The 24327-nt window shown below is 51.4% G+C and overlaps 7 protein-coding genes across 7 annotated transcripts; 3 read left to right on the top strand and 4 right to left on the bottom strand.

Annotated features, from left to right (window-relative positions):
* Positions 1-79: 79 nt before the first annotated feature.
* Positions 80-2057, bottom strand: PSV08DRAFT_410976 (glycoside hydrolase; the record flags this gene model as incomplete). The annotated part of the gene is made up of 2 exons (XM_014227778.1): positions 1796-2057; positions 80-1732 (listed from the first exon to the last, which is right to left on the bottom strand). Exons 1-2 carry the CDS (start codon positions 1961-1963, stop codon positions 83-85), a joined length of 1818 nt encoding a protein of 605 aa, XP_014083253.1. The 5' UTR covers positions 1964-2057.
* A 1655-nt stretch (positions 2058-3712) lies between these two features.
* PSV08DRAFT_206014 (uncharacterized protein) lies at positions 3713-6308 on the top strand (the record flags this gene model as incomplete). Its single annotated transcript, XM_014227779.2, has 4 exons — positions 3713-3753; positions 4041-4056; positions 4226-4279; positions 4683-6308. 4 exons carry the CDS (start codon positions 3713-3715, stop codon positions 5889-5891), a joined length of 1320 nt encoding a protein of 439 aa, XP_014083254.1. The 3' UTR covers positions 5892-6308.
* Positions 6309-6556: 248 nt separating this feature from the next.
* On the top strand, positions 6557-7849 carry PSV08DRAFT_313828 (uncharacterized protein). The gene has a single exon (XM_014227780.2). It carries the CDS (start codon positions 6577-6579, stop codon positions 7579-7581), a length of 1005 nt encoding a protein of 334 aa, XP_014083255.1. The 5' UTR covers positions 6557-6576; the 3' UTR covers positions 7582-7849.
* An 8172-nt stretch (positions 7850-16021) lies between these two features.
* Positions 16022-17077, top strand: PSV08DRAFT_183192 (Flavinator of succinate dehydrogenase-domain-containing protein; the record flags this gene model as incomplete). The annotated part of the gene is made up of 2 exons (XM_066091896.1): positions 16022-16487; positions 16587-17077. 2 exons carry the CDS (start codon positions 16022-16024, stop codon positions 17075-17077), a joined length of 957 nt encoding a protein of 318 aa, XP_065948793.1.
* Positions 17078-17202: 125 nt separating this feature from the next.
* On the bottom strand, positions 17203-18425 carry PSV08DRAFT_377565 (glycoside hydrolase; the record flags this gene model as incomplete). Its single annotated transcript, XM_014227785.1, has 2 exons — positions 17203-17472; positions 17613-18425. 2 exons carry the CDS (start codon positions 18423-18425, stop codon positions 17203-17205), a joined length of 1083 nt encoding a protein of 360 aa, XP_014083260.1.
* A 372-nt stretch (positions 18426-18797) lies between these two features.
* Positions 18798-20314, bottom strand: PSV08DRAFT_6228 (40S ribosomal protein uS3). The gene is made up of 4 exons (XM_014227786.2): positions 20210-20314; positions 20116-20141; positions 19533-19951; positions 18798-19481 (listed from the first exon to the last, which is right to left on the bottom strand). Exons 1-4 carry the CDS (start codon positions 20230-20232, stop codon positions 19152-19154), a joined length of 798 nt encoding a protein of 265 aa, XP_014083261.1. The 5' UTR covers positions 20233-20314; the 3' UTR covers positions 18798-19151.
* Positions 20315-20464: 150 nt separating this feature from the next.
* PSV08DRAFT_226733 (major facilitator superfamily domain-containing protein) lies at positions 20465-24265 on the bottom strand (the record flags this gene model as incomplete). Its single annotated transcript, XM_014227787.2, has 5 exons — positions 20465-20880; positions 20930-21816; positions 21881-21995; positions 22724-23756; positions 23809-24265. 5 exons carry the CDS (start codon positions 24263-24265, stop codon positions 20616-20618), a joined length of 2757 nt encoding a protein of 918 aa, XP_014083262.1. The 3' UTR covers positions 20465-20615.
* Positions 24266-24327: the final 62 nt, after the last annotated feature.

Genomic DNA, 24327 nt, shown 5'->3' with positions numbered 1-24327 from the left:
AACATATACCCCAGTATGCCTTTTCTTTCTTTTTTCTTTGTTCCCCAAACGTCCTCGCCCATTGAAGCAGCATGTCCATGTTCTAAGCCTTCTGCCTTCTACTCTCAACAAAATCCACAAATTCAAAGAAACTCTTCTTGTACCTCCGTACCTGGGTGGTACGATTAACTGTCTGGATCCCAAACTGCTGATTATAGCTGCCGAACTCCCAGTTGTCAAGAAATGACCAAGCAAACGCGCCTATAAACTCTACTCCATCCTCCCAAATCGCTTTGAGACCCTCGTTGAGATAGGTCTGGTAGTACTGGGAACGGGGGCTGTCGAATTCTTGGTCTGCTTGGGTTTTCTGGGACTCGGCGAAGACGGGAAAGCCAAACTCGGTTACGGCGACGGGGTGGCGCCAGGTGTTGTAGAGGTAGGAGAGATAGGTGCGGAAGTAGGATGGGGTGATGTAGACGTAGGATTGGCTGCGGTAGCCAAAGTTCCAGCCGGTGGTGGTAGTTTGGCTTTGTGTGACACAGTAGGGGCGCAAGGGGTGTGTGATGTTTGCGGCGCAGTCGGCAATGGTGTCGTTGGGTGGGGGGCTGACGACGGTGGCGGTGTAGGGCTGGATGGAGAAGAAGTCTGAGGTGCCGTTTATGTAGTCGAGGTCGGATTTGCTGAGAGGCACGTAGTCTGCTATGCTCATTTTGAAGGCTTCCGGGTAGTCTTTTCCGAGGAAGATGGGGTTGGCGAAGGTAGCGAGTTGGAACTCGTTGAAGTGGTTAGCGGCGTCGACGTCGGCGGGGTTGTTTGGATCGCGGGGGACGCCAAAGTTGTCGCTCAGGGTAAACGAGAATTTGCCTTTGCCGCCGATTTCTTCTTTGTAAAAGTGGTAGAGTCTTGCGTGCGACTTGATAACAGAGTCAACAGACTTTCCGTTTCTGGAGCCGAGGAGCGGCTCGTTGTATGACCACCAGATAGGGACGCGGTCGGCAAAATGCGTCATGAGGATTTTGCCATAGTTGACAAAGGCATCTTCCCACGTCACGTTCTTGTAGCTACACTGGAAGCAACTGTCCAGGGAGCCAATGCCGCCAGTACCTGGCTTGATGAGTACACTGCTGATGTTGGGGAAGAATTGGAACGGGCTGTCGTTGTGGTAGATGACAATAGCCGGTAACATGCCCTTTTCCAGAACGAAGTCGATTAGTTCGTCATAATGCGCAAGGCCTGGTTCATTGACCGGTGTACCCGGGAGTATAAAAGGGAGGATACGTGTCCAGGGAATGGAGAAGCGGTAGTACTTTACGCCCATGGATGCTATGCGCTCAATGTCTTGCTTGTAGAGATAGTAGTTTTCATCGGCTACCCAGTTTGGCGATTCGCCTGGGTTGTTAAGACTGGCAACATCGTTGTGGGCTGGTGTTCGACCCTCGTCAGCGACAGCACCCTCAATCTGGACTGCCGATGCGGCAACACCGAGCATAAAGTCGGCCGGGAAATAGTAACAGCTCTGGGGAACCAGAGGCTCGGGCGGAGGTAGGACAAGCTCACTAGTCGGTACTGGAGTTGGTGACACAGTAGTAGAGTAGATGCCTCGTGTAAAATTTACCCAGGGAACGGTTGCCCAGAGAGCAGACCAGGAAGCGTTTCCGTATGGGCTGGCAGTGTCTGTTGCAGTAGCGTTGGATCCGGGATACCAATTTCCCCATTGTGTTGTTGCGAGATCGGGCACAAGGCTACTGAGAGACTGATAGGGTGGTGCATAAGTGGTCGTAGCTGTTAGTGGGGGAACTGAGGTTGCTGTACGAACAGTTTCAGTCTGCGTGAAACTGAAGTCCCGGAAGCTGTATACAGGAAGCGCAGTTGTGTAGCTGTTATTTGCCCCACAATGTGGTCGCGAGACTGGTCCTTGGGCAGGGATGTAGACTTGCTGGGCAAGAGCCACAGCTCCGAAGACCAAAAGATTCTGAGGTCTCATAGTGCCTATGTACAAAATCGTTACCCACGTTGGCAGTATACATCGTGGTTATTATACATGTCACCGGCAGATGTGAGGACCTGGGGCTAGGCTGCGGGGATGTGCTTAGCGAGTCTGTTTGACGTCGTCATTGTACGAGTCTAGTGACCAGCCACGATGTAACAGTACATGGGAAATGTACAGGGAAGCCAGCAGTTCTAGCCGTATCTGCCTACTTTTTTGCAGTCTGGGGAAAGGCAACCTTCGGACGAGGGAAGTCGGGGTAATTGTCGGGGTGTGGAGGGTGGGGAATGGTGTGGGGTAAATCCTTGCTTAGGACGACGATTTTGACCTCAAAGTAACGATTTTCCGATCCTCGCTACAATATCAACCCGTTCTCATATTGCGCGTTCCGTGTATCGGAGTTTACACCGGTGGTTGCAAGTTGCTGGTACGTTTTTCTACTGCAAGTTACCCCGAGGTTACTTGGAAACCCGGCAATCTTTCCATGCCTAGTATGATTAAGCATTCCAACTATATTCGCGGTTCATGTGGTCATGTTTAACCGCGCGGTAATACTCGAGGATATGACCGATGAAGCTTAGGTGAGCAATGACGTACGAGTATCGTCTTTGCAAAGCGTGTCGTTATGTTCTTTTGCCGTAGCGATGCGATGCAATCCATAGCCCATATGAATTGGATAGATACCCCTGAATGATGAGCTTCCCAAGTGTTACGAATAGGAGTGTTGCGACGAAATGATTGATAAAAAGGTGAGGGATTCGAAGAGGAAAATGTTGTGCACCGAGGATCGAGTGCGGTGCAGTGCAACCGCCATATACGGCCGTCTAGATACAGCTGTAGCCTAGTTCAACAAAAACAAGGCTTACGCGGGCCTTGTAAGATTGGCACATCTGAATATGAAGCGTTGTAGCACAATGTCTCAATGACTTGTGGAAAGTAGGCGTGCGCGAGGGTTGATGTGCAGGTGCCAAGACGCCTACTTGATTGGGCTAGCGTGGTGGATGACAAAGACGCGGCAAAAAGAATTGCGAACAGCGACCCTTTTGTTGGCCAAAGCAAACGCACCGGAGCGCCCGTCCGAGAGTGGGGAGACGATGGTGAATGCTGCAGGCAAGCGGGGTGTTGGGACGATGGAGTCAACGTGCGCGCGCTAGCATCGAGCGTATGCCGAGGCCGAGCATGAAGTTCAAAGTGGGCGTCAAGTCGGCCAAGCGGGAGAGCATAACTGATGACCGCGGTGCCCATAACGTGGAGCCTGGGTATATCGATTATCGATTATCGATTTGACTATGGCGACACAGACAGGCAAGGCTGGCTAAGTAGCTAGCTCGGGATGCGCCGCCTTGACGATCTGACGCCACATTTACTATAAATGTACATGTCAATGCCTCCGGGTCGGGGCACAAAGCAGAAAGGTGTTGGCGCCGTGGTAGGAGATGGTTTGGTCTCACTCGTCATATTTGGCTTTTGGGATAAACCTTGCGGGGGGAAAAGGACAGGAGTGGGAAGCAAAGTTCCGGCCTAGCCAGGGGAGATGGGAGAGTATGACGATTTTTTTTCAGTTACACCGCCAATGGAGTGGATGCGGCTAGTCAGCGTGCGGAGCTAGGGATGCATGCCAGTCAGTACTTGGACATGTGTGTGTACATGCGCAGCGGCAGCAAGGCGATATCGAGAAAGACGAGTGGATAGGGAGAGGGGGAGTTGAGTCGGGGTTGTCGGGAGGTGGAGACGTATGTATGTGGTATGCAGGAGAAGGTCAAGACGCTGGTGCATGTTGCGGTTTGGTAAGTTGCGCGACGCGTCTCAGTGCTGCGACCAAGGGTGGGATTGCGGTGTGAGAAGGAAAAAAAGCGAGGCCGTGCACTGTTTACATGGCGGTTCACCGGTGCAGCGGAGGAACTAGCTCCGCCATCAGCGGGTGTCGTGGTTGATTGTGTTGCTGTGGTCGTGGTTGCTGCTGCTCTTGTTGTTGCAGTCGGAGCCCCAGCGGCCGGCACTGCTGCAGTCGCGGTGTGGCCAGGGCCCATGGTGGAGTGGATGCATGCGCATGTGCACATGTAAGCAAGTGCAGTGTCCGCAGTATGCCAGTAAGTATACAGTGCAGACAGGCCGAGGACGTTGGGCTAGGCGGAATGCAGGCACCCATCCATTCAGGGTCTGCCTAGCTGCGAGGCCCGTCGTTGCACTGGCCCAGGCTCCCCATGGCCGCTGCACACCCTTTCTCTCGCACGCCCACGCGACTCTGTTTGATTCCAGCCGGCTGCCGCGAGGTGGTGTCTGGACGAGAGCTGGATGCGACGAGGCGGTGCAGTGGGTGCAATACATGCGAGCATGCATGCACAAGGGCGGCGGGTAGTTGGTTGCTCGCAGCCTACTGTGTACCTGCCCCAGATTCAATAGCGGCGGTCCCGGCGGCAGGTACCACCGCCTAGCCGGCCTCTCCGCCCATGGCAGCCGCCCACGGCATCGCGACGCTCCTCTTCGCACACTGCTCCGACGTCCCCAGCTCCACCACATCGCCCATCCACAGCTCCCAGTCTCGCCCGCGCATGTGACCGTCTTCGCATCAAACAACTCGGCCTCGTCCGTCCTGCGCTCGTGTCAACGCAGTCAATTCCCGGCGGCTGAAACGCCCAAAGGTGCATTGTGCGTCGGGCGGTTGGCACACGGCCCAGAAGGACACGAGCACTGCACTACCCCCTGCGCTTCTTAGTTTCGCCGCCGCCGCGTGCCAAAGGCTTCGCGAGACTACCAGGACTATGTATACGCGCAGACCGCCGCCATGACTGCCCCAAACCTCCCCTCGCCCAAGCCTGATGCCAACCGCCATCCTCACGACGGCCCTGTAGCTCTCCCTCTCTGCTCTCTCCCTGCTGCTGCCACCGACACCGCCACCACGACCGCTACTGCAACCAGCCCGGCCGCCCCATCCCCAGCCCTCCAACCACGCCCTATACTCGACCACACGCCATCCACCATGGGAGAAAGCACCACCATGCCACGCCAGCTCGCAAACACGTCCGACTCCACCATGCCCTCGCGCCGCCCCTCGACTCCCCGCTCGCAAACGGACCCTCAGCCAGACACCATCGCTTCCCTCTCAACCCACCAACCGAGCACACTGTCCTATGCCCGCTCTCACCTCCGCTCGCGCAGCGGATCGGCCATACCCATGGCACGAGCCCACTCGCTACCGACTGTCATGCAACCTGCCTCCAACTTTGTGCTTTCCTCCACCCCACTACAGCTCGCCAGGCCCACGTCCCCTCTGCCCTCGCCAAACCGAACGCGCAGCCCCCGCACGCTCGACTCGCGCCCACTCACCACTCGTCCAGTCTCCATGGGCTCTTTTGATGGCGCCCCAAGCGTCTGCGACATCTCCGAAGACGCAGAGCTCGAGCTCAAGCCCAGAGTGGGCACCACCGTCTCCAACCTCTACAGCAACACCCCTTCGCTCTCCCGGCGACGACGTCCAGTCTCGCCCCTCTACCACGTCTCCATTCCCTTTGGCCACCCGCCTACCAGCAATCCTTTTGCTAGCACACCCACCTCGACTGCCTCTTCGCCTCTCTTTGCTCCGGCCAAGTTCAACGAAAACTATCCTGCCTCGCTTGCATCTTCGTCTGTCCCCTCTACCCCCACGTCTATGCGCTCCCGCAGTCCCTCCATCTCGTCTCTCGAAACCATCGAAGACAGTCCAGATGCCGAGGAAGAAGCAATCGAGGCTGACCGCATCGCAAAACTAAAGGCCGCTGCCGATCGCGAGGACGGCGGAGATGCAAGGAGGTCTAGCTTGGACGGCCCTGAAGGTCGTGGCCGTAGCAGCATGGGCTTTGGCAAGCGAGATTCTAGAAAGAGGTGGAGTGTCTGCGGAGCCGAACGACGAGGAGACCTGGACCTCGAGACCATTTGGGAGGACTAATCATGAAAGCAGCAGCATATCAACAAGGGTTGCCTGGCGTTACCGCAAGCATTATTGCATTTTCAAAGCACTCATTTGTCAGCGCGTGGAGTTTTGGTGTTTTGTTCTGCCGTGTTTTTTTGTTTTTTTATTGCCCATGTGGTAGCGGACAGATCCGCGTCTTTCTTGTTTGTTTTTTACATTACGATCGCCCAACGTCCCACGAGTCTCGTTTCATCGAATGGGATAGGGTTGCGAATTTGGTCTCACAGATATGTAGCATGACATGTTTCCACGATACGAGACAACTGTCAGCAGATGATACCCTCCTTGGTAGGAGCTCTGGTTTTACACATGAAGAAATCGAGAGTATTAGTCAACTCGACCCGTGTGAAGCACGCCTTAGTAATAGCAATATACTATGATAAATCACTGTTAGCAATTATGCATCTCCATATGTGCACAAGCACGGTTTTCTGCGAGCTAGTACTTCCGTTTTGGGAAACTACAACAGTCGGCCAATGACATCACACACGTCCAGCTACCTAGTGGGGTCACTCGGACGCGACTGCCCCTCAAACACCAACCCACCCAACAGAAAAGTCTGGCATGCTGACATATCACTGAAGCCGCCTATATATATTTTTTATCTCATCTGGACTCATTGTCACTCTGCCACATCTACGCTCACATCACAGCCGCCAAAATGATCAACCTCGGAATCATTGGAACAAACTGGATCACCCACTCCTTTGTCGAGGCCGCCCACGCAACTGGCAAATACAACCTCACAGCTGTCTATTCTCGAAAAGAAGAGACTGCAAAGGAGTTTGCATCCAAATATACCACCACCAACAACAACATCACCTGCTACACGGACCTCAATGCCCTTGCCAGCGGTGACAAGATCGACACCATCTACATTGCCAGCCCCAACATCCTGCACTACGAACAAGCCAAGCTGTTCCTTACCTCGGGAAAGAATGTCATCTTAGAGAAGCCCAGCTGCAGCACTGTTTCCGAACTCGACCATCTTTTTGCGCTTGCAAAAGAAAACAACGTCATCCTTGTCGAGGCGTTCCGCCACATTCAAGAAGCAAATTTCAAGCTACTGAAGCAAAAGATTGCCGATATAGGCCCGCTGTATGGCGCCTCAATCAACTTTGCCCAGTACAGCAGCCGGTACGAAAAGGTTCTGCAGGGTGAGGTTCCCAACATCTTCAACCTCGAGATGGGCGGTGGTGCATTAGTCGACCTTGGTGTATACTGCGTCGCAGCCGCCGTCGACCTCTTTGGTGCACCCCTTGACTCGCAGTATTGGCCTGTCAAAATTGCAACGGGGGCAGATGGCGCCGGCCGTCTGATCCTGACGTACCCCAATTTTACCGTCCATCTCTGCCACTCCAAAATTTACAACTCTGACGCGCCGTCTGAGATTTATGGAGAAAAGGGCACACTCATTGTACCGACCATCACCGATATCAACAAGGTTACCCTGTGGGATCCAAAGAAGAAGACAAGAGAGGATATCCCTGGTGTCAAGACACCCGAAAAGCTCAATCTGATTGAAGAAGCGAGGGAATTCGCAAGGTGTATCGAAGAAAAGGACCATGTGGAATTGAGCCGATTGGAGAAGCATTCAAGGGACACGCTAGCCATTATGCACAAGGTCAGGCATGACAATGGCCTTGTATTTACTGGTGGCAAGTAGCGAGCTCGCGTGACCAAAAAAAAAGGCTATGGCATCCCTGTGCCAAGTTGCGAACGCGAGATGGGTGGGGTGAAGATGGTGTAACGGGTACCTGTTCCTTAGGACCCCTTTTTTTGCACTACACTTTCCTTCTGTCACTATGTATGTATGTACATAAGCTTATCACTACAAGTGTGCTATTTGTTTGCCATGGCATCAGCATCATCTTTTTTTTTTGCAAATCCATAGTGAAGAAGTCATGAATATATTGTTTTTTTTGAGAATATTGATAATGGATTGAAACTAAGAAAACAAAAACGTTTAAACTATACCACTTCCCCTTCAAAATTCTCCAATCCATCGTACTTCTCCTCCTCCTCTTCCTTCTCAAGTAAAAGTATTCGGACTTGAAGAAAAAAAAAGTCCTAGATTAGAATGATAATAAAACACACACCCTTCCTAGTGGTTCCTCAAGAATCGAAGTTTTTTTAAAAAAAAATAAACCACAAAGTGCGTAGTTGTAGCATAGCAGCTACTGGTATATTCGCAGTAATTCCAAGCAAAAAAAAAATTATTCATCTCATCGTCTTTGCATGATCGCACATGCTGTTTGTGTTTGTTGTTCTTGTTGTTTGAGGAAAAAAAAAATTCCCGAAATCCCTCTCTCGTGTTTCCGTCTGGTTTGGCACTCGAGATTTGGGCCCCCACTCTTGTATTGATGAATGTGTATAAGTTGGATTGGCGGTGGGGTTTGTCTATTGAGTGGGGATTGGTGGGAGGGGTCGGGTTGGTGGGGGGCCTGGGCAGGGAGGGAGGACAGTCCATGGTCGGGGAGCCATTTTGGAAGGTGGGTTGTTGGTGGTTGGTGGTGGTATGATTGTTGTTGTTTGGTAGTTACTACGAAGAGTAGTAGGACTTTGTGATCTCAAGTGTAGATGAGATGCGATTGATTGTGGTTGTTGGTATTGGTGTTGTTGTTGTTGTTGAAGAGCAACGGAAGAGACTCTATTGCACAGTTGTACAAAAGAGTTGTGAGTGTGTTGATGTTTGTGTGGAAGGTTGATCGAGTCGAGTGTAGAGATGTAGGCTTTTGAAGTTGTTCTTGTAGTGGTAGTTGTAGTTGTGATGCTGTTCTAATTCCGCGGGAATTCACACTCCTATATAAAAAAAATTGATCGTCAGTCTGCAAAGGACCCTACCCCCCTTCACCCGCACCCACACCCCCCGGCCCCTGAAAATAATCTTTCGCGACAGAGGTACCGCACCACCTGCACGTAACTCAGGGTAATCCCTCCACCCAAACGAACACGCGTAAAAGGAAACACCCATACCCAGCGAAAAAGAAGAAAACACACGGCTTCTGGCAGCTGCAAGGTACACTAGGGAATCCAGGATCCACAGCAACCACCCCCGAGTGTGGTCTGCTAGCCGTATGATCGACGCCTAAGCCTCTTTCGCATGGTTCTCGTTCCTTTTTGCGCTGCCACTAGACAGGGGAGATGTGAGTGGAGCCAAGCACGTCAATGTCTCCACCTTTCCTCGCTAGCGCGGTCCCGATTGCTGCCAACAAAGGGAAAAAAGCAAAGCGTCTTGTCTCTCTCCCCAGGCTGGTAGGCTGTAGGCTGTAGGCTGTTGAGGGGGGGTGGGAGTGGGGGGGCGAAGGGGGGAACAGGCAGGCTGCTTCCGCTGCTCTCGCCAAAAAAGATAGGCGTTTCCTCTCTCCCAAGCGAGGCTAAATTGGGATTTCCTGGGCAGTCTGGATCCGGTATCTGGGGCAGTGGGGCGAGCAGCCAGCCTGATAGTGGCAATAATCGAGGGCGGATAGGTGACTTTGTTGAACGGTTGCAAGACGATGAAAGAAATGGTCTCTTACTCAGCGAGACCGTCTTCCTCCAGTGTGTCACAAAGACTGTAGGCCAAAGGTATGGTGAAGTCGTTGCAAGAGGTTTCCGCTGTAGTTTGTCATCAGCATCATCATCATCGCCTGAGCATCAGGCCATCCATCGTCATCGTGTGCATGGCAATGGTGCCTGAAGTTCCCTGCCATGAATATTTCTTTGCCCAACGTGCTGGCCACACCCACTCGCTACGCCCCAAACGTCCGCGCCTCACACCCCTTAGCCCCAGTGCCTCTCGTTTCCAACGAGTGTCATATCCCTCATGAAGCTAATGCATCGCATCGCCTCAGCTTACCATCGTTGCTGAGAAGCTGCATCTCTGCCACACCGACAGTCCCTGCGTGTCATGCCATGATGATTGCACCATCATGATGGCGAGTCCCAAGATCCCCTCATCGCTTAAGTCGCTTGTGTCGATCTCCCTCCACGGTAAGTATGCTAAGCGAGTACATTCCCGGTGCCGATCGATGATCCCGATGTACGTTCACGGTGTGCATAGTAGGTTAGCGAGAGTGCATTCAAGGAAGCAGGCAAGCATGCGCTAATTCAACAACCTTTTCGCGTAGGTGAAGTAGCCTTGCCTCAAGCGGCTGCAAACCACTCTAGCCGTTAGGCTGTGTGGGATTGAGGACAAGATACAGAGTGGATAGCGTGCATATGATAGCTCCCAAGCGTCTTGTACACAATCAGGGTGAAATGAACACGATGATACCCCTAGTATGTCCTCGAGTTGACAGTGTACCAAAGTCCCTCGACAGACGGAAGAGGCTAGCTCTGCGGTCCAACGGTTCTGTCACCAATAACCTGTCTTACCGCGGAGACTTGAAAGGGACCATCAACCGCGGATCTGGATTTCCTACGGCTGACGTGCCCATTGAACCTGGCCCATACTGCCAACCTCCACGTGCATAGGCCATGCGGGTGTCGCTTACCCCTACCCGTCTGGCTTTTGTTTCGAGGCACGATGGGTCATAGCTGTGGGGTACTTGTCGGGCTGTCCGAGGGCTGATCTTAACTTGGAACGAGCTGACAGGTGTGGGGTTGTGACAGCGCGGGCTTGCGATGACGGTTGCCACATGGCTGTGGCTCGCAGTGTTCTTACATCGCTTGAGTTAAGTGGTCTGACCTTTGCCGCGTTCACCACAGATCTGATCCAGAACACCGTGTGGTATTGAGACAAAAACATAACTCCCGCCTCGCTTCTGCACTGCAGAGTCCCGTCTTCCGCGGCCCGTGCTGGGACTCGTGAGCCTATAGTGGCCCAATGTTGGAAGCCTTAGGTAGCGCCAAGAACATGCAGATAGTTCTGTTAGGTGCTTACGCCGTAGCATTATCACCGGTGCAGGTGATTATGCCGTGTTATCCTCATATCGATGGAGCTAATCGTCTTAGGCACTGCGTACTGAGCCAGCTGGTTAGTCATCTTATGTGGGTCGAACAGAACCACAGGCCGTTAAATTAGCAACAATTCACCCCATTTCAGCACCAAAATACACCTATGTCGCCCGATCGATTGACCCGCAAAAAGTGGGGCTATCCAGCCAATTCACGTGCGCTGTTGACTTAGGCAGCTAACACACAGAGTTCGTGTCACAGCCGGCTCGACTGTACCAAGGTTCACACTTCCGGGCCGTCCAAACTACGTGTACACTTTTCAAAGAAACTCTCTTCATCTTGGCGCGCGCGTTTGAATGTGATTGGACGATTATATTCGATCTTGATAGAAATTGCGAGATTTTCAGTGAGACCAACTGGTACTATAGCGAAACTTACATGGAGAGGTAAACCAAGCCCCTGCATATCCTCATAAATCCAGGAGTGCCTCAGGAGGGTAATTTAGCTAGATTATGGGGTCTGTAGTAGAATTACTTCCAGTTGATTCATATGCCGAGCCTAACCGATAGACAGCTTGTTCCGAGAGTCAATCTTGCAACTCATTGGACCTCTCTGATATGATCGTCTTTTCAAACCCGAAGCAGTCTAGGTTGATCAGTTTAATGTTTATTGTATTCGAATGGCATTGTGAATCTAACGCTGGGGCATCAACGCTGATCCGTATTACCGGGTGCTTGTTAGCCCCTGGGGAGGGCGGCAGCCCCACCCACAGTCCCTTTTTATAATAAGCTTTGTGGATACTTGCACTTGTGTAAACTCCTCTTTACTTGAGGACCCAGTTTGGCGGTACTCATTTTCCTATCGGCTGACTGCTACCGCTTGACTTTGACAAGCCATACCAGCCGGTAATAAGCGCCACTGTTATGTCTTAGGTTTGACACGCGCTACACTGTGTATTCCCAGCAATCGGTAAGACAATGCCGCAATCAAGCACCCGGCATCGGGAGCGGAGCAACCTGTTTATGGGGATTGTGTCAAACATTAGATGGCCTCAATAGCCTCAAACGACCTTACATGCCGCCGAAGTTGGAATACCAGCTGGTTGGTTATAACTACCCTGAGTCACCATTTTCTGTCATGGCTATCGTGAGGGGTAGAAGCAGACCTCTTGGATCAGGCCTTCCAAAATTTCGGTGTAGTATGTTGTCGATTGGTAATCAGTGCAGAATGATGCTCACATAGCGCCACGAATTTGTCCAAGGAATACATGTGACGAGCAATGCTGGAGTGGCTAACTTGATGGAGATGGGTCAGTAGTTAAGCTTACCGAAAAACATATGCCAGTTCGGGCTCCGAAAGACCCGATACCTACGCGAGCACGGCGCCAAAGCCGACGCCTTTCGCGTCCCAGTAGCATGGTGAAACCGTAGTTCGGTTATGTCACGATCAGCCACAGCTAATTAGTGGCAAAAGCTGAGTAGGGAGGTTTTGCTGTAAGCAATTCGTTGTGGTGATAGCGCGCGGCAATCGCGGCAAATGTACAGTAACAAGTTGACACGGGACCTCAGGGGCAACTAACTCGTGGTTTTCTGTCTAGTTCAGCCACATGAACATACTTAGAAAATACGGAAGATGCCGCAGGCTCGTTGTTCGAGTCTCTCATACGAGCCAATGGATGCTTTGGCCATATATGCATTCCCAGTAAAGTCTAATTTTCCTGGGGAGCATCTGCTACTGGAGAATAGAATGCATAATGGCGGTTCTGTCAGCCTGCTTGGATGAAAAAAGACTCTCGTGTAGTATTCCGGTGCTATTCTGTTAAACCCACCAGTTGTAGCAGACTCAGTATCGCAGATTCGGTTCCTGTGTGGAGCATCTGTCTGGCCACTTGATATGGTTTTCGAGCTATGTCAGCATACCTCTCCAGAATTGGAGTTTGAAACATAATGCTGCTGTGAGGGTTGCATATGGTCGACTGCCAGATCAGTGATGCACTGATGATGGCTAGTGACAGACTGGTATGCCCGAGAAAAGTGAGACAGTATTTGACGTCAGTGGAGGCAAATATCGAAGTCATGATGTGAAAATCCCATCTCCAAATTCTCAGCACAAACTGTTAAGGTACAAGAAACAGGTTTTCTTCGTGGTTCTGTGTGGACTCGTGGTGCGATGAGGCGTTGGAAGAAGTCTGAGGGGAAGGATGACGAGTCATTCCTCAGCTCAGGCGCACTAGAACATTTATGGTAAGTGAGGAAGGCTAGCATGAACTGCAAACAGCAGCAGTTATCTCGATACTATGAACGACCTTTGAAGCAGTATTTATCGAAGAGAAAGCCTCAAAGAATAGTCGGGTCATAAAAGCAATACCTCACGACGGCTGGTCTCTGTGTCTCTACTAGGTCATGAGAAGTACACTGCATTGCAAACAGTCCCCACCCTAACGGTAACCAAGCCAAGTTTTCTGATGTCCTCACGTCATTACATGATTACTTTTTTGGCGAACTTGCTGGACGTCATTTCCAGCGATGGCCTGACCCGCTCGCTGGTGCTAGGGCCGTTCACGTCCATGTTTACGAGGGGTTCAGGGGACCAGACTCTACGAATCCCATGGCATATGCAACACCATGATTCTCGAGTTCCATGTACGCTTGATTGGGTTAGATTATTTTGGGTTTAATACTACAGTTCATCTGGCATTTGTGATAGGAAGTTGTTAAAATGATGAATACTGCATCTGCATGGTTGATATAAATATGAACGCGGATCTGTTCTAATAAAAAGGAAAAAGAGGGAATGAAAAGCATGATTATGTTTTGTAACCTACGTCGGGAAAAAAACTAAGTCATGGAAGAGCCATATATGTTGTTAATACATCTTTGCATGGCTACTGGTGGTCGATTCGCTGAGAAATACAGTCTTGAGATACGATACTGGACTCTTCCATTCATGATTGATGTTTCTGAATGACATTATTTTTTTTTAAAAAAAGATTTGCATGATTGATTCGATCTACCGACAGCAGCGTTGTACAATGCGCCTTGCATTCATTACTCTACTTCCAAGAAATTGCCAAATTCATTACCTCCCCATTACACCCGAAAGCTCTCGGAAAAAATCGCCACATAAATCCTAAGCTTTTTTCACAATAAGGATACACACTAAACCACCGGTACCTGGACGCATCATCATACGATATCGTTGCGTAGCAGACGAATGCAAGGTACCCGTGCACTAGGCAGCGCTTCCAAGCGAGCAGGAAGCAATTATGGATACTCGGATATGCCGAGATGCTTTTGTTGTCAACAAAACGCTCAAACATCATGCCATTTTCGCATTCGCAACCATCGAGATGGTAACCGGCAAAACAAAGTAGCCGTTCTCGAACGTGCATAACGGCATACCCGAAATTGTTGCGACCAGAAGTGTTGCGACTTTCCCAGTCTTTGTTTTTCATTTCTTTTCTCTTGAAAAAAAAAGACTGGTAGGTCGGCAGGGCCTGCAGCTCCTCAGCTCGCAACGACGTCTCCGAGGAATTCTAAGCCTCGAGGCCGTTGAGGTGTAAAAGAAGGAAGTTTTTGTCTAGAATAACAAAATAACCGACTGGTGGTTTTCCTACGTTGATCGGAGAGTCATGCCATAGTATCGGTTACGTGGCTGAGGAGTTCGCCCGCGGAGGCCGATGGCGGGCTCGTCTCCATCTCCTTGGGCACGTATGCACCGGTAGCATGGTCGAAGTCTACCAACGCCGTTTTTCACATGACCATCCCCTAAACTCATGTTTGCCACCGCTCTTCACCCCCTCCTTGTTCAGTCACCTCATGTGCACAACACTGAAACCGTCAGCTTCATACAAGATGGTGATGGCAAATTCCGTTGAGGCGAAGGAGTCAATAGGATTTCAACTGCAGCCAATTCTAGATTGCGACCTCGCTTAGAGAGGGCGCAGGTTTCGCTTGCACAGAGGTGTGGGTGGGTGTTTGGTAACGACCACCACGTCCGCAGCACCTATCCGGAAAAAGCCACTTTTCGGCCCAGAAGCAAATCAGGAGCCTGAACTGGGAAATGCAACCAGTGTATCGACTCTTGACTCTGTGCACATCCACCATGTCCCGTGACGAGGGGTGTGGCTGCACTAGTAGCAGCAACAGCTGAGCTCAGCTAGGTCTGGAACGCCAAGAGGTCGGGGGCAATGCATGAGGCTGCTCGTAATAGTACTCTTCGTGCTGGGGGTCTAGAACTTGGAGTTGGATTTTCTGTTCACATGTGTGCGTGCACTGGATCGACGATTAACTTCAAGGTGGTGGCACTTGATCCGACTGGTGGGATTTAGGTCGAGTTTGTTGACATGTACTTTCAGCGATATAACAAAAGATCAATGAACTTCACGCTATTGAGTTTGCAGCGGACATTACTGCTTCAATGATGTATTTTTCGAAGATAACTCTGTGCTGTTGCTGCTGATCAGGCAAAAGCGTCGTTACTATGCATCGGCCAAAACAGGGACGTGTTCAAACCGATGAACCGCATGCATAGTATGTTTGTACCTGCACATGTTTCTTACAGGTTGTTTTTGGCGAACTCGAGGTGCTGGTGCAGGGTGTGTTGCCCTTTGTAAAGCAATTCACAGGACACAATGTATGTTGGATAACTGCCTCTGTCACACCTCAGCGCAGCTGCAGTTTGCCCGCCAATACTAGACGTGTCAGCTACACCGTACTTTGCGATATGCATGCCACCTGTCTCATCCCATCTAGGGTGAGACAGGCCCATTATCCTATTGACCTTATTTATGTATATATTAGCCTCTATAGACAGATAGTGAATGATCATACCTTCAGTTCAACAATGTAAAATTGTACTATGCAGATAGAGAGAGTACCACTAGGTTTCATATGCCGATGGATTTCGGTATGCATTTGGGTTTCGTCAAGATTTACGCTTAATTCTGGAGAACATGGTTTCAAGTAGGAATGCCCTGAGTATCGATCGCATGAGTGTCGATAACGAAATCATCAGAATATATGCCGAATTCTGATGAAGAAATGCTATTGGGCGATGTGTAAGAGTAATAGACTCTCTAAACCGATCAGCAGGGATCATTTTCGCGTTAGTAATCCAAGAGCTCGGACCAGTGACGTTTTCCATCGTCCTCGGTAACCCACCTCACTATCTCTCCAATGTAAAGTGCAATTGACGCTTCTCGACGTACTCTTTCAACACACATTACAATGGCGTCTTCCAGAATTGTCACCCGCTCTTCGCGAGCTCTTGTCTCGCTCCAGCGCACCCAATGTCGTGCTTTCAGCATCGCCCCACTCCGCAATGGCGAGTTTGATGCGCTCAACAAGCGCACAAACGACACCTCGGAAACCTACCGCAAGTACCAGATTGAGAAGCCTCTGAACCCGCACTTGACCAACTCGACCTCGACCATTGCCAACAAGATGCCCTCTGTTGGTAAAGACTCTGCCCCACCTGAGTTGATTACTCAGGTGGACGACAAGTTTGCGCCAAAGGACTCTTCACCCGAAAACACCGAGCGCATGACTGGTGGCACACAGAGTAGCAAGGCTCAAGATGTGAGTGGAACCAACAGCGAGCTGGGTGTCGGCGAGATGGAAGGCGCCAAGTTCAAGGTTGAGCCATTGAAGCGGACGGGCGAGGACGCGAACACGATGCGTGCAAGATTATTATGTCGGTTCCTACGATTCCCCGGCTCGTGCTTTACATGATGCCTGGTCATGTTCAAGGCACCACGATGCATTATTGGAAATGTTGGCTAACATCAAGTAGACCAGAGCCGCAAAAGGGGAACACTAGAGAGCGACCTCCTGCTCAGCACCTTCGCCGATACTCATCTCGCCACCATGTCTCCTTCTCTCATGCAGCAATACGACACTTTCCTTGACGAAAACGATTGGGATATTTACTACTGGGCGACGCAAGAACCTACTCCCACATCGCACGAGACAGCCGAGGGGGGTGGTTCGACCTTGTCTACCTCCAACGCACAGGGCTTGGATGCGGCAACGCAGACCAAGTTGCCAGAAAAGGACGAGCGCAAGAGGGATCCTGGAGAGGGCGAATGGGCGCAGACTGTGGGAACTTTCAAGCCTGCGTACAGACCTGTTCCCACCAGGTGGAAGGGCAGTGAGATTCTAAGTCTACTCAGGAAGCATGTCAATGAAAGGAAGGCAGGCGGCGTGATTGAAGGCGAAGGCCAAAAGCAGCAGGAAGGCAAAGGTTTGGGTATGATGCCTGAAGTCAAGAACTTTGACCAGTAAAGCGGTGCAATTAGTCTTGTTCCGCTGGTAGTATGTATGTACGTCAAGCTGTAGTAGATATGTACACTGAATCCTTCCTTTCGTCTCTTCCTCGTTTTCCCATTTCTTGTCTCCAGTCCAAGAATCTAGATTGATCCAAACACGGCCAAACTGTTCATGACCTTGCCGTCATCACCAAACATCAGATTCCATCCACAGCTGCTACCCAAGCTCGCGTTGTCAATCCACGCAGGCTCCCAGTAGAAAAGACCCGTACCCTTTCCACCCGAAGCGCCAGTCACGCGCTTAGCCACCTCCTTCATCCAGGTCGTCTGTCCATCAACCGAAATAGGAATAGACTTAGTATCCGAGGGAAAGGCGTACTTTGGATTCGGACACCAAGACGGCCAATTAGTCTTTACACTGTAAGTTAGCAAACACACACACACAAAAGGTTTGCAATGTTAGAAAGAAGAAGAAGAAGAAGAAGAAGAAGAAGAAGAAGAAGAAGAAGAAGAAGAAGAAGAAGAAGAAGAAGAAGAAGAAACAAACGTACCTCCACAACCATGACCTCCTTGCCATACTTGCTCGCCATATTACTCAACGACGACCCGATCGCGGCCAGCGTAGCCGCCGAATTATAAAACGGATAATACGACACACCCTGGACATCGAAATCGGACAGCGACAGCCCACCGCCCGAACCAAGCACCAAGTCATACCACCACTGCTGCGTCTCCCAATTCCAGCCGTTATCCAGATGAATCAAGATTTTAGGCTTGGGACTCATGCTCGACTCCTTGATAGCGCGCGAGGCGGATTTGAGCAGGGCAGCGACATTTGCGGCGGGACCCTGTGAACTGCCGGAGAGCTGGCCAATGGGGAAGAGGAGGCCCGGCGTGATTTCGTTGCCGATGGAGACGATTTTTAGGCCAATGCCGTTGCGCTGGAAGGTGTCGAGCACGTTTTTGGTGTAGTTGTAGACTTGTTGGATGAGAGCTTCGCGGTTCAGACTCTGCCATGCGGATGGCGTGACTTGCTTTCCTGGGTCGGCCCATGAGTCGCTGTAGTGTAGGTCGAGGAAGATGCCTAGCCCCGCGGCTTGGGCGCGCTTGCCGAGCTTGAGGTTGTAGTCGAGGTTGTAGGTGCCGCCGGATGGGTTGACCCAAAGGCGCTGGCGGACGGTGTTTACGCCCGAGGATTTGAGAATGGTTTCGAGCGGTTGCACAGTGCCGGCCGAGTTCTTGTATGTTTTGCCGGCCGCTTCTTCGACGAGGAGGGAGGACCAGTCTACGCCTTTGTAGGGGAGCGCCGCGAGTACCGTGTTGCTGGCGCAGAGCAGCGTCGAGATCAGGTGGGTGAGACGCATCGTGGGCGGTCACGTCAGAGTGCGAGAGGCAGAGTGTGAAGGGTGGGTTAGAACAACGCTACTACGCGCAAAGGATGATGCTCAATATATATTCCATTTGCATGAACATCCACTTCTTGAGGTCCTGTAATACATGGCTAACGGACAAACGGTGGACACTGGTGATCCGCCTGCCTTATTTTGATCGCATCACGCTCCAGACCGTTGCAAAGACCGGAAAATAAAGTGTCGTGAACATTACTTCCGCCAATTAAACCTAGGGTTGTGAGACCCCCTGTATAGACGTGCAGTGTTTCGAAACAGATGACATGCTAGGTATCGCGGTGAGAGGGGTAGTAACTCCGAACTCAAGACCCGGGATCATGTCCCGATAGGGCAACGCATGAGACGCGACACATGGGTAAAGAGAACGTGACTAGGAAATGCCATCAACTACAACTTTTCCGAACCGACAACGAAGAAATAAATGTAAAAGAAAAACCATCGGAAAAAAAATGTGATGCGACGAAAAGCCTTCAGTTGGTCAAAGCCATCTTTGATATTTGGGTGGTTTCATTGAGTACATAGCAGTGAAGCAGTAGAGGACTCCTTATTCCCTCCCTACCAAAAACAGCCCAGCCCATTCCGAAAGTGCAAAGGAATTTATGTCAGGGTTCGTAACGGCATCATAACCTTTCGCTAAATGCCTTTTTCGTAACCTCATTGCGCCCGCAGTAAAGCTCAAATCTACTGCTCACCAGAGTAACTCTCACCAGCTGGCTGGGCCTCGCCCTCGCCCTGCTCAGCCTGCCTGGCCTGTTCCGCTGCCTGTTGAGCGGCAATGGCCTTGGCGCCGTAGTCTTGCGACATGGGCTGGACGACGGGCTGCTCCTCCTTGGGCTCGATGATGGTAACGGAGTCGGGAAGAGACTTGGATGGGCCGGCCTTGCCCTCGGGGTCGGAGCCGCGCATAATCTTGACCTTGATACCGAGCACACCCTGGCGGAGCAGGACGTGGCGGGTGGCGTGGTCAATGAAGTCCTTAGCGGGCTGACCGGAGTGGATCATGAAACCGTCCTGCGCTTGTTAGTATGCCAATCCTCAAACGACGACAACAAAGATGCATACAGTGAACTTCATGCTCTTGGCACGGGCGGCCCTGAGCTTTCCGGAGACGACAACCTCGCAACCCTTGGCACCAGACTCCATGATGAACCTCAGCACACCGTAGCAGGCCCTTCGGACAGCCAAACCATTGAGAAGCTTGTATCGGAGGGACTCGCACTGGGCGACGGCGGAGAGACCACGGTTCTGGACCTTGGCGGCGTAGAGGGAGACGGAGTTCTCGGGGAACTTGAAGCGCTTCTGGATGAGCGAGGTGAGCTCACGGATGCGGCGACCCTGCTCTCCAAGAACCTCCTGGGTGTGTGTGGCGCGGATGATGATGTCGGTGACGGTGGGAGTGACGCGGACCTCGACGCCGGAGTAGCCCTCCTCGGCCAGCTCGCGCTGGAAGAACTCGTTCAGCTCGGCGTAGAAAACACCGTCTGTGGGTGTTGAGTTAGCCAACTATTTCTGTGTGCGCACTATTTCAACATCTCGCATCCGACACACTACGGTCCTGGCGGCGAGAACTCAATGTAGCTGTGCCTCTGATTCTCTCCAAACTCTTTCTTCTCTATCCTCTGACTGTGGAAAGGGTAAATCGTACCAGCAACGAACTTTCTCCTCTTGGAGCTGCATGCCGTCAGTAGCCATTCCTAATTGCGCGCTGGGCTGCCGCGGTGGCGAGCGGGGAAACTCACATTGCGGTTTGAGTGGTGGCCATTTTGTCGAACTGTCGATGGGCGTAACTGAACTCCGGGCGTGGGTGTTCAGAAAAGTCGAGCCGTTGTTATCGAAGTCGAGATGCTCGCATACGAAATCGACGTCCTTAGCGAGGTGAGTGCGCGCTAAATAAAGCTCGGACCGCCTCGGTCACCAGCCACAGTGCTGATAAGATAGCCACGATGCGCCCTGCCACACCCAGACAAGCAGAGCTGTGAAGTCACTGCAATTTTGTGGCTAATGTTATGATAGAATATGATTCAATATAATGATAAAACAAAGACATTCTGTAGTTCCTGCCAGTGCGCCCGAAAAACGCCCACTCTCCAAGTTCCGCATGCACAATGCACCTTTACCCGTCTAGTGTACTTTGCATCGCCCAAACTAGTGGTGCTCAATCGGCTCCTCAGGTAGCAGGGGCTCGTGGTGCCTCTCCACACACGCCTTTAGCGGTGGGCGGATCAAGTCGTTGAACAAAAAGGTTCCGTACACCAACAGAGCGAAACCGAGAACCTGCAGCCACTTGAATGTTTCCCAACCAAGTCCTAGCGACACGATCCAGATGAAGAGCGTGCGGCAAGTATCAATCGTCGAGCGCGAAGTAGCAGAGACGGTACGGGTAACAGAGAGACCGAAGAAGTTGAAGCCACTGCACAAAGTTAGTGGATACCGCACCAGAAGAGACGAAATATACATACCCAATGCTGATCATGATCAGTACCGAGGATACGGCGATGGCGCGGTAGTGGAACATCTGGTACAGGCCCTCTCTGGCGTTGAAGTACCCAGTTCCAATAGTCAAGTGCAAGACAACCATGCCAATGAATGTGACCAAGAACCCAAAGACACCTTCCCAACCAACAACCTTGATGGGCTCCATTGAGTACTTCTCCATGATCCTTTCCTCGAGCACAAACTGCGTGGCAGTGAAGATCTGAGCGCCAGCAATAAGCAGCACACCAATGACAGTCATGGCAGCTTGAGAAGCAGCCGCCTTGACCTCTGATCCAGCAACAGAATCGTGAATCGACTTATGGCCAGGCGTCGCTTTGTCATCCTTGGTGATGGCGCCAGCGAGTCCAACGATTGCAACACCCGTCACAACCACGAAGAGCGAGAACCACTTGTACAATCCGAGATGACGCTTGAGGAACCACACGCTGAACAGACCAACAAAGAGCACAAGCGCACCTCTGGTCATCTGGTAGATACTAGCTGCGACAAACAGCAGTCCAACGTTCATGAGCGTAGTTCCGGCAATGTCACAGCACGCTGGAAGCGCCAACAAGAAGATGCTCTTTCCTTGTAGCGGGATCCTACCCTCATCATCGGGATGCGCAGGCTTCAACGGGTTCACAATAGGAGTTGTCTCGCTAACGTCATCTGAAGCCGGGGCAGCCGAGCCAGGAATGGGTTCGTAGCCTGCCTTCGCAGTCGCGTATCGCTGGTAGAGAGTGAACGCGCCGATGACAAGCCAGCAGCCCATCTCTCCAATAAACATCTGCAGCGTCTGGAGGACAGGCTGCTCAAAGTGTTCCTTGTATTTCGGCGAGGGTGAGTCGCAGTTCTTGACGCATTGCATGTCCTGGGTCACAGGCGTCAGCATTCCAGCTCATTGACTCATGCCAAAGGGGGGGGAGTTGTCATACTTGATACTTTGTCAAGAGTGTATTGCATACACCCGTCAACAGCATCATCGCCACGAGAAATGGCACCGCTGCTTTGACCGCCATGATGGAGATGAGCTGGAGCTCCCAGAGCTCACTAACGCTTGTAGAGTACTCGGAAGCGTATCAGACGCAACGTAATCAGCCGTTGCTTGCAAGGAGAGAAGAGCGCTATGCGCAGGAGTGATGGAGGAAGAAGGATGGATAGAGGGAGGGAGTATAGATAGTCTCGGCGACAACAGGGTGCTAGGTAGCTTTAAGCTCCAAGCTGGGACCCGTGATGGTTCGGGGCCGCAAGTGAGGCGCGTGAGGTTGCGCGACGAATGATGTAGGAGCCGCCGCACCAGCCTCGGCGATAAGAGATGGCGCTAACGCTGAGCCCGGCGATCCCCCCAGAACTGATGCTTACTTACAGCTGCTGCATGCGTGGTCGATTTCATCCACGGTCATCCATGTTCTTGTAGCTGTATATCATACAGTCTAATTATGTTCAGCCATTCTATGTTTCCCAACTTGTACTTGCTGAGCCAAGTTGGCGGCGAGGCAGACACAATGATGCGCTAGCCTCCGCACTTGTCTCGTGCTTATTCGGGGAACCGGGGGACGCGTGACCACGTCAGGCACGGTGGCTTCAGGAGCATTTCCGTTGCCTGGCTCAAGCTCGCAATGTACAAGGTTTCTTGTTCGACGTACAGCATTCTTTTTCGCATAGGACTATCTTAATGTACAACAATTTGTCTTTGCGTAACAGTTTCTATGTTCGTTCTAAATAATTCGCAATTGGAACTTTTCCCTTTGAATCCCACAAGTAAGTCTTATAAGAACCATCTGAACTCTGGGTTCTTTGGTCCATCTCTCAATTTCTCTGTCGACACGTCTTTGGCGGTGAGATTGACGCCTTGGCGAGAATTCCTCCTCTTGTTATCAATCATCATGTACGTACCCAACAGCGCGGCACACAAGCAACCTGTGGCCCCAAACGCTGCCGTCGTAGCCAGAGCTGGAATGTACGCTGGCGCATCTTGAGGTCTGAAGATGTTCGAGCTAACAACGCCCATCAAGTTTGCTAGCGGCACACCAACAGAGGTAAGTGTCACACGTCGGTTCTCGTCTGCGACGTTGTTGTTGTACCATGTAGAGAGCAGTACCGAGGGCGCAGATGTTCCCCACGTCATCATGAAGCAGGCATAGTAAGCGACAGTAAGCGAATGCTCGACATCAATGGTGGCATAGATGATGAAGCCGATGAAGGTCAGGAGGAAGCCGAGGGCGATGAAGGGGGACCGAAGACGCGTATAATCCGAGGCAAAGGCCAGGATGAGGAGAACACAGGCACCGACGACGTTTGGTGCGACTGTGTAAAGGTTCGTCTTAATCTTGTCGTAGCCCAATCTACCCACAATCTGCGGCAAGAAGAGTGACACCGATTGCAAGGGTACACCAAGGCAGATTTCGATGATGAGAAATCCATATGTCGACGGTTCCTTGAAAATACCGAGTGCGTCTTTCAGATTGAACGCTTGGTTGACGACGGACGAAGAGTCCATCTGAATACGGGTGAAGGCCAATTCTTTTTCCGCTTCGTTGAGAAACTTGGCTTCGTACGCGTTCTTGGGGAGATACCAGTATGCGAAGAAGGAGAAAAGGACAGTTAGCGAGCCCTCAATAATAAACAGATATCTCCATGAATCTAATTTCGACTCGATTTGAAACACGCCGAAAGCGAGGAGTCCAGAGAACGCATTCGCAATGTTTGAGGCAGCGTAGAAAATAGCAAGGCGTCGTGCGAGTTCGCCACGGCGGTAGAATGTGGTCAGGTAGTAGATTACTAGAGGAAAAAAGGCGCTCTCTGCCATTCCTAATTCACCCAGTCAGTCCATGAATTTGTGAATCCACGTCACGTGACTTACCCAAAAACCATCGCAATGCCATCATGCCACTCCAATTCTGCACACTGGCAGCCAACAACGTCGCACTGCCAAAACAAAACATCATAATAGGCAGCACACGGTGCGGGCCATACTTCTTTCCCAGCATACCAACTGGGGGTGCAAATATTACGTATGGCACGTAAAAGATGCTCAGCATGATATTATACTGATCCCCTTTGAAATGCAAGTCTTTATCCATACCATCCGTTTTGGCATTTCCTAGGTTCCCCTTGTCAAGAGCATTAAACAGGTACATTATGGCTAGCATCGGCAATACTCGGATATCGAACTTCCATGTTAAAGCCTTTTCGTTTTCGTAGGTTGGGAGGTGTTGTGTTGTGCCTTCAACGGGAACTGGTTGTTTGGACGATGAAACCGAAGCAGTAACTTTAAGGCCATCGCCCTTGGCCAACTCCGGATCCTGATTCTCTGACATAATTTTTTTTCCGGACCTGCGCGACTACAATGATGGGGGAGGAGGGGTTGTAGGATGCGCAA

This window comes from Bipolaris maydis (genome assembly GCF_028858645.1).
Source record: "Bipolaris maydis strain C4 unplaced genomic scaffold PSV08scaffold_10, whole genome shotgun sequence".
Lineage (NCBI taxonomy): Eukaryota > Fungi > Ascomycota > Dothideomycetes > Pleosporales > Pleosporaceae > Bipolaris > Bipolaris maydis.
The sequence above is the reverse complement of the archived record's forward strand: the minus strand, read 5'-3'. Positions and strand labels throughout refer to the sequence as shown.